This window comes from Micromys minutus (genome assembly GCF_963924665.1).
Source record: "Micromys minutus genome assembly, chromosome: 26".
NCBI lineage: Eukaryota > Metazoa > Chordata > Mammalia > Rodentia > Muridae > Micromys > Micromys minutus.
In genome coordinates, this window is record NC_137961.1 from 36,311,875 (window position 1) to 36,320,435 (window position 8,561).

The 8,561-nt window shown below is 43.3% G+C and overlaps 1 protein-coding gene across 1 annotated transcript in view; it reads right to left on the reverse strand.

Moving 5' to 3' along the window:
* ZNF292 (zinc finger protein 292) overlaps positions 1 to 8,217 on the reverse strand; it is a gene marked incomplete at its 5' end in the record, with an annotated part of 60,945 nt that extends 52,728 nt beyond the window's left edge. The window contains one exon of the mRNA XM_080938476.1: positions 8,056 to 8,217. Coding sequence (XP_080794602.1) covers positions 8,056 to 8,217 — 162 coding nt within the window. The remainder of the gene's footprint in view (positions 1 to 8,055) is intronic.
* Between the last annotated feature and the right edge of the window lie 344 nt (positions 8,218 to 8,561).

Sequence of the window (8,561 nt, forward strand, 5' to 3'; positions counted from 1 at the left end):
CCTAGTTAGGCACAATCCCAGAATACAATTATTAGACAGAGTTTTGATTGTTGTTGGGGGTTTGTTTATTTTTATTTTTTTAGACTGTATGTCACACTGCAGTTCACTCTGAGTAAGGAGATTAATCATTATACCCGACCAGGTAAAACACAAAGCCAAAGAATTATATGATTTGCTATGAAATTATTATCTTGACAATATACTTCTGAGTGAAGTAAACACACAACGACCAGTCAGGACTAGAGATGCAGCACTGTGGTAAAGGGCCTGCCTAGACGACAGAAGGCCCACCAACTCTCAGTACGCAAGTGAAACTAGTTTGTTATTGAATGATATACAGCACCCTGACATGTGACAGCCATAACAGAGTAGTGTTTAACTGCTGTTGTGTTCGTATATAACATACTATAATCTCTTGCATCTTACAACTCCTATAATATCTAAGCCTAGGTTCTTGGCTATAAATGATGTTATTTTTGTCTTTTAAAAATGTTTTTTACTTTCATTTTTATGTTGTGAATGTCTGTCATATGTGTAGATGCCCATGAAGGCAAGAGGACACTGGAGCCCCAGGAGCAGGAGTTACAGGTTATGGATGCTGAAAGCTGCAAGTATTCAACAGCTCTCCCTCTCCTTCCCCACCTTGCAAACCTGGCTAGCCTTGAGTTCTCTTCCAAACCTCTTCTCTGTGTGAGAGTGCCTACAAACCACAGTGCCTACAGCTAAAATGCTTCCCTCTCCTAAATTCCAGCACCTGGGGGCAAGGGTGGGGTAGGTGAGTCAGAGTTCATCTAAAGACTGTTCTAGAACAGCCAAGGCGACACAGAGAAGCCCAGTCTTAAAAAGCAAAACAAAAGAAAGGTCGGAATGTCTTTAATCCACTAGTTGAGAGGCCTAGGCAGGTGATATCTGTGAGGCTGAGGTTGACCTGTCTGCGGGACAAGCCATGAAGAGTAGTAAGACTGTTTCAAAAGAAGAAAGGGGAAAAGCCCAGATTTTCAATTATGTCAGACTAGGAGGGATGTATCCTGTATCCTGTAGCCTGGGGTTACCCCACTGCTCTGCTTCCTCACTGGATCTTTTTTATTTACTATGTAACGTGCACTGGAGCCCTGCTAGGTCTCCAGGCTGCAGAGCTGCTTTACACTTGGCTTAGCCAAGTGCTGAGAGCCAGCGGCAGACAGCTGTAAGCAGCTGTTTGAGTAATTGCTTGCAACTGTGCTGAGAAAGTAGGAAGTCTGAACAGTCTCATGCACAGTATAAACATTTAAATTCAAAGTGCTTTTACCCAAACCTGTTTCTAGATAGACATGCGGCAGTGACTAAGTTATGTAAATGTACAAACTCCCATTCTCAATAGCACAGTCCTTCTCTGGGAAGAGGACAAGTATCCAAGGGCAGGACTCCTCCAGCTACTTCAGGATTCAGAGCCCAAGCTTTTAAGACAAAATGGGACTACCACAAACCAAGTCATTATTAGAATGATGAAAATCTGTGTGCATTCCTGTTTTAATGACGGCTTTAAAACTCCAATTTAATCTTTAAAACAGAGGCTAGGCTGGGGGTGTAGCTCAGTGGTAAAGCACTTGCCTAGCAAGCATCAACTCCTGGGGCTCAATCCCCAACATAGTTAAAACAAGTAAAATGTTTAAAAACAAAGTCTTGAAACAGTCACAATCAACCAACCCAGTGTACATTGTTAGCAAACATTATACCCAAGCAAGCCACTCTTCAGCTACTAAATTGGCTTCTTTTTCAGTGACTAATTATCTTAAAGTGCCTTAAAGAACCCTGATGAAACGTGTCTATTTAAATTCCTAAACAAATAACTTTCCATTATACTGTATTCATCTTAGAAATAAAAATACAAATCACATTCAAAATGACTTGTCCGTCTTCCAAAGACTGTAAAGTACTTGAAATTAGGCATTATGGCTACTCATAATAGTAAGTAGTCAATAAAAGTTCAGTGAGTACTAGCTCAGCACAGGAAAACCATTCAAAATGTCCCATCTAGACAGCCAGATTTTACATTAGTAACTAGAGAAATTATTCTGAACCAATCTAAGAGACTGTCCCTGAGGAATCTTGTGATTTCACTGTCAGCCAATGTTAAGAAACTATGTAATACAATTAAATGCTACAGTTACATAAAAATGAATGTGCGCTAACTTTCGAATGACAGGAACATTAAAGGTCTACAGCAGGCTCTCTGGCCAATCCAAGTTCTCCACCTCTGCACGGCTCCCAACAAGGAAAACTTGAAGCCATTTTTTTCTCTTCACTTGCATAGAAGGGAAGGAGAGTGACAAAGAGGTCAGGACCTTCAGCATCAATTAGAAATTACTTATCTCCATAAGCAAGTTCTAGTTTTATGTATTCACTGTATTCTCCAGCACAACTCCTGCTGAAGTTAAAAAAAAAAAAAAAATTAAACATTCATTTTTAGCTCACGAATCTCTAGCTAACTAATGTTCCACAAGGTGCCAAGAAAATAAACTATGGATGAATACTGTCTTCAGTACGTGAACTGAAAAATCCAATATCCATAAGGAGAAAAATCAATCTGAAATGCTTTCTCTCACTATATACAAAACAACTCAAAACAGATTAAAGACTTCAACATAAACTATAAAATTACAAGAAAAAAAAAAGACTGAGTAAGGGCTTTTTGAATATAACCCTAAAAGCAAAATTAGGCATCTGGTGTTACATCTAACTAAAAGCCTCTGCAGAACTTCTGTCCAGAAAAAGAACAAGATAAAGAGAACCTTCTGAATGAAGGAAAATGGGGTTTTACAAACTGCACTTCAAACAAGGGGTTAATATCCAAAATATAAGCAAGCCAAACCCCCCCCCCAAAAAAAAAAAAAAACTAACTCAAAAATGGTCAAAACAAACAAAAAAAAAAACCTAATAAGGATCTATATATATTTTTAAAGTCCTGAGCTCCACTATTAGGAAAAATACCAACTAAAACCACAATGAGAGGGCTGGAAACTTGGCTAGGTGATTGGGAATGATTTACTTTGCTTTCTGCAAGGTCCTGGGTTCAAATGAAACAGAGTATCACCATAAAATCACCTCACCACAGCCCAAAACAATCAACTTAGGAAACTAGCCAAATGCTCATCAATGATTCCTGGATAAAGAAAAGGTGAGAATAAAATTCTATTCAGCAATAAAATAGTGAAATCCTGTCATCTACAAAAACATGGACTAAACCTGACATGAAGTTCAGTTAAATGAACCCAACAAAGAAACATAAAACAAGTAATCTCAATCATATAAAGAACCAAAACTGTGGACCAGGGACTTTGGGAAGACAAACAGAATGTATTTAACAATACAAATTACGATTACAAATAGGATGCCCTATTATATATCAGAGTAACAGGAATAGTGTAACATGTTTTTCGAAATAGCTAGCTAGAGTCAGGGATATATAGAATGACTTCATTATGAAGAGATGATCGATATTTGAGGCAATCACCCTGATTCATTATAAAAGCACAACAGTAACATGCCATCCCAAAGATATGCACAACTACCTTGAGTGAAGACAGCAAGGAAGGAAAGCAATGGAGCCACCCTCGGCGGCCACCAAGGAAGGCAGCTTACGCACCTTCTGAGACAGTGTTTTGCTTTGTTTAAAAAGGTAGAGGGGGAAGGGGAAAATGGTAATTGGTCTTTGATGTTATTGGGGGTTATTTTATTTGTTATGTGTTATTCTGAGACAGGTTCCCCAAGCTGACATAGAACTCAGCAATTTTTCTGCCTCAAACTCCAGAATGTAGGGACCTGCTTAAGCTTAAAATACAGAGTTGTAGGAACAGGTGCTTGCCACAGAAACCTGACAATGTGAAACTGATCCTGGAGCCCACTGGGCAAGGGTAATCCAATCATGAAAGCAGCATTCAGACCTTCACTGCATTCACATATGCATGCAGAAACATACAACAATGATAATAATAATGTAAAAGTAGGGCTGAAGAGATGGGTTCAGTGGTTAAAGCACATGTTGCTCTTGAAGAGGACCTGAAGTAGGTTCCAGCACCCTACTGCCTGTAGCTCCAGGTCCTATGGAAGGCAAGGAGGTCCTTATGATCATGGATAAGCACTAAGGAACCAGGAACAACAAATACGTGGACTATTCCATCAAAGGAGGGAATGCATAACTCTCTTATCTGCCCCGAAAGCTGGGAGTGGAAGCTGATTAACAGTCTGGTGATCACGCCTCTTACTGTAAGTAAGTCAATCTATAGAACCTACCTTTATAAAAGGTGGCCTATGTACAAGGAGTTTAAATACAGTCTTAAATTTTATTGTGCACATGGGACGGAATCAAGTATCAGCAGGAAACCTTTTGCCAAACTGTGCTGTACTTAAGAATGTCTAAAATAAAGGACTTGAGGCTAGTCCTGATGTTTAAACCAGCACCCACTCTACCCTGCTGAGCCCACACGCCCTCTTGCCTCCATGCGCTGTTAGTCTGCTGGCCGTGGTGGTTGAAAAGACCCCAAGAGGTTCAAAGGATTTGACACTTTAAGCTTCTGAGGACATTGTACACTAAATGCAGGCAAATCACCATATACATAAGATAAAATGAAACCTTTAGAAGTATTTTTTAAATACACATAAAAATCTGGAGGCTGGAGAGATGGCTCAGTGGTTAAGAGCACTGACTGCTCTTCCAGAGGTCCTGAGTTCAATTCCCAGCAACTTTAAAACAACTGAGCCTCAATGCTGAAGGAATATTAGCTATGAAGTCCAGTGACTGCCAAAACTTTACCCTGGCATTCTTGAAGCATTGCAGGTGGCTCACAACCATCTGTAATGAGATCTGATGCCCTCTTCTGGTGTGTCTGAAGACAGCTACAGTGTGTGTGTGTGTGTGTATCTGTCTGTCTTTAAAAAAAAAAAAAAAAACCTGGCTAGCAATATGGCTCAGCCAATAAAGGGCTGAGTTTGATCCCTGGGACTCACAAGGTAGAAGAGAAGTGTACTGGCTGGTTTTGTGTCAACTTGACACAAGCTGGAGTTATCACAGAGGAAGAGCCTCCCTTGAGGAAATGCCTCCATGAGATCTAGCTGTAAGGCATTTTCTCAACTAGTGATCAAGGGGGGAGGGTCCAGCCAATTGTGGGTGGTGCCATCCCTGGGCTGGTAGACCTGGGTTCTATAAGAAAGCAGGCTGAGCAAGCCAGTAAGTGACATCCCTCCATGACCTCTGCATCACCTCCTGCTTCTTGACCTGCTGGAGTTCCAGTCCTGACTTCCTCTGGTGATGAACAGCAATGTGGAAGTGTAAGCTGAATAAACCCTTTCCTCCCCAACTTATTTCTTGGTCATCATGTTTGTGCAGAAATAGAAACCCTGACCAAGACAAGAACTCCTGCAAGCTTTCTTCTCACTTCTACATGCTGTGGCACATGCACACAGACACACGAATTAATGTTAATATAACAGAACAATCTTTTAGTAAGCACAAAATTGAGGACTTTAAAACAACTGAACCTCAATGCTGACAGAATATTAGCTATGAAGTTCAGTGACTGCCAAAAGTTTGTCCTGGCATTCTTGAAGCACGGACAGCCCAGGTCTACAGGAAAAAGACATTAAAAAAAAAAAATGTTGAGCTGTAATTCCAAGGTTAGAAAAATAAGACTTAATTTCTGCCTCTTACATCTAATATTAAATCCCATGTTAACTAAGGTAGATGTCCAGACAGAATTCTAAAGATAACTGTGTTGGAAGCCAACCCCAACTCTCTCTTCTGTCTTATGCTACAACCTGGAATTCACTATGTAGCCCAGGGTGGCCTTAAACTCTGACCTGCCCGCCTCAGCCTCTCAAATGCAAGATTAAAGCTCTAGAAATCACTTTTATAATTTATAAATTCGGGGGTAGGGAGAATAAATCAGTCTTCAGAGAAGAAGCCTGGCACCCACGAGACACTGGGTTTGACGTTCAGCATGGAGTAATGCCCAACATCATGGGACACACTTAGAGATGGAAACAGAAAAGGCGAAGATTTAAGGTCATCCTCCACTGAGTTTGAGGCCAATATGTCCTCAATATGAATTACTATTTGTAATTTTTCAACACCACCAATGATTATTTCATTTACTCTTCAATTTTTATCAGCAAGATAACAAAAAATCATTTATATACCTTAAAATTTATCACTTAATGAAACCAATATAGAAAATTATTTTTTAAACTGTCGTATTCCTTAAAAGTAACTTTAGGGCCAGGGAGTGATGGCACATGCCTTTAATTCCAGCACTGGGTATGTGTCAGGTGAATCTGAGTTCAAGGCCAGCCTGGTCTACAGAACAGCCAGGGCTACACACACACACACACACACACACACACACACACACACACACACACACACACGCCCTGTCTGGAGAATGTCTGGAGAAAATCGAAACAATAAACAAGTAATTAAAATCTGGTGATGGTACCTAGCATGCTAGGGTCCCTCAGCTAAATCCCTAGTACCATTTCAAACACGCACACACACACACTGATACTTTTACATCAGTCTCAAAAGTGAAAGAGAACCCTGTAGTCTTTATTACATGAGGCTTCATTTTCAGAATGTTATCAATCCTTAAGACCATCAGTGTACTCTACGAAGGAGTTAAAATACCCCCAACTAAAGTACACTTTACCTTTCCCCACAGATTCAAAAGCTGACTCCAGACTGGTCACTGTGGCACAGATCTGTAATCCTAGCATATGGGATGGTGAAGAGGACTACCCAACATTCAATGCCAGCAAAGAGAACATGGTAAACTCGGAAAGCAAACGTCTCCCCTAGAAGCAGACTCCACTTACAAATGAAAGCCTTATTTGTAAATCCTACTAAAATAATCTCTCAGGTTAAAGTAAGTTTTCCGCATATAAAGACCTAGTAAGAGATGGTGGGTGATTTCAGGGAAGAGAAAATAGCAAATTTCAAAGATTCTTTAATACTAAGGTTTAAAACAATGACTGTCTAATGTTGCCTCCAGATCTGTTACATTACCTGATGAAATTTCTGACTGCATATATTTGTAGACAAGTCATCCTTGATCCTATACATTCTTTTTAAAATAATGAAGTACCAAATAATGCATAAGCATAAAAATACATATAGCAATGGAGTTTCTTCTGTATGTGATCAAAAACCCTATTATCTGATCCTATAAAGAAAGATTTCAGAGTCTGGAGGAGGGCACTGAAAATGTAACTGGGAAATCCTTTAATGCTCCACCATGTTCAAATCTCAGTGTTTCCAAAGCAAAATTTGAAGAACGACACATCCATTAGGTTCACTCTTTATGTTAAAAACGGCCTCCTCAACTAGGCAATTTCATCAATGTAGTCCATAGCCAGCAGCAGCTCCTTGGAATTTCTACACTGGGAGTCGTGGTTAAAACGAGACCCAAGCTTTGATTTCTGTCATTAGCTAATTTAGAATGTTACTAACATTCTAAATCCTAGTTAGAACACGCTGCTGAAAAGCAATGTCCTTGGGCAAGAAAAGAATGAAAAGGTCTGAAACTGACCCAAGCACAAATCCCTTGTCAACTAAAGACACTTAACAGGAAAGAACCCAAGAAACGTGGGGGTGGGGGTGCACGGGGGGCCGGAAATCGTACTCTTCCGGAACGTAAAGACGAAACAGGCACTGGAAAAGCCGCCCCCAAGGGACAACTGACTACGGAGCGGTGACAGCTCCCTTGCACCGCGGAGAGCAGCCAGCAGCTACGGCCGCAGCGCAGACGCCGCCGCCACTCCCAGCTTTGCAGGTCCGGCGGGATTGGCTCGAGAACATCAACAAAGACCCTACGGTCACAGCCTACCCCGACAACAAAGGCCGGGCGACTGCGCGCGGCGGCCGGGACAGGGGACTGGCGCGCGACGGCCAGCCGGGCGCCCGCGGCGTAGCCCCGGAGCGTTGCACGGAGCCCCAGGCCGCCCGGCCCAGCCCGGCCACTGCACACAAAGGCGCGGACCGCCCGCGCTCCGGCCGCCCAGGCCCGCGGAGGGGGAGGGGCTCACCTGGCACAGCTGTCGGCAGTAGGCGGCGGCGGCCTCCACCGCGGGCTCCCGGCTCTCGCACAGCCGCCGCTCCAGCTCCTGCAGCCGCTCGCCCAGGCGCCGCAGCTCCGCCGCGCAGCCGCCGCCGCTCAGGCGCTCCTGCTCGGCCTCATCGTCCGCCATCTTCGCAGCCCGCTCCGTCGCGTACGCACCTGGGTCACGTGATAACACAATGCCACGTTCGGCGGGGTCACGTGCCGGGTGCGCTGGCACGCCTGGGCGCACGTACAAAGGCCGGGTGTGGGGCTGCGGGCCGCCGGTGCAGTGCTGCGGCGAGACGAGGCTCCTGCGGCCCCGGCCCGGGGCGAGACAGCCGGCGGCCAGGGCGCAGAGCCGGTGCTCGCCCTGGTTCTGGGCCAACCCCTGAACGCCTCCTGGAAACAAGCGCCCTAGGTGATGGAGGCCGGAGGGGGGCAAAAATTGGGTCAAAACAAAAAATGAGAAGTTCAGTTCTCATTCCGGAAAAA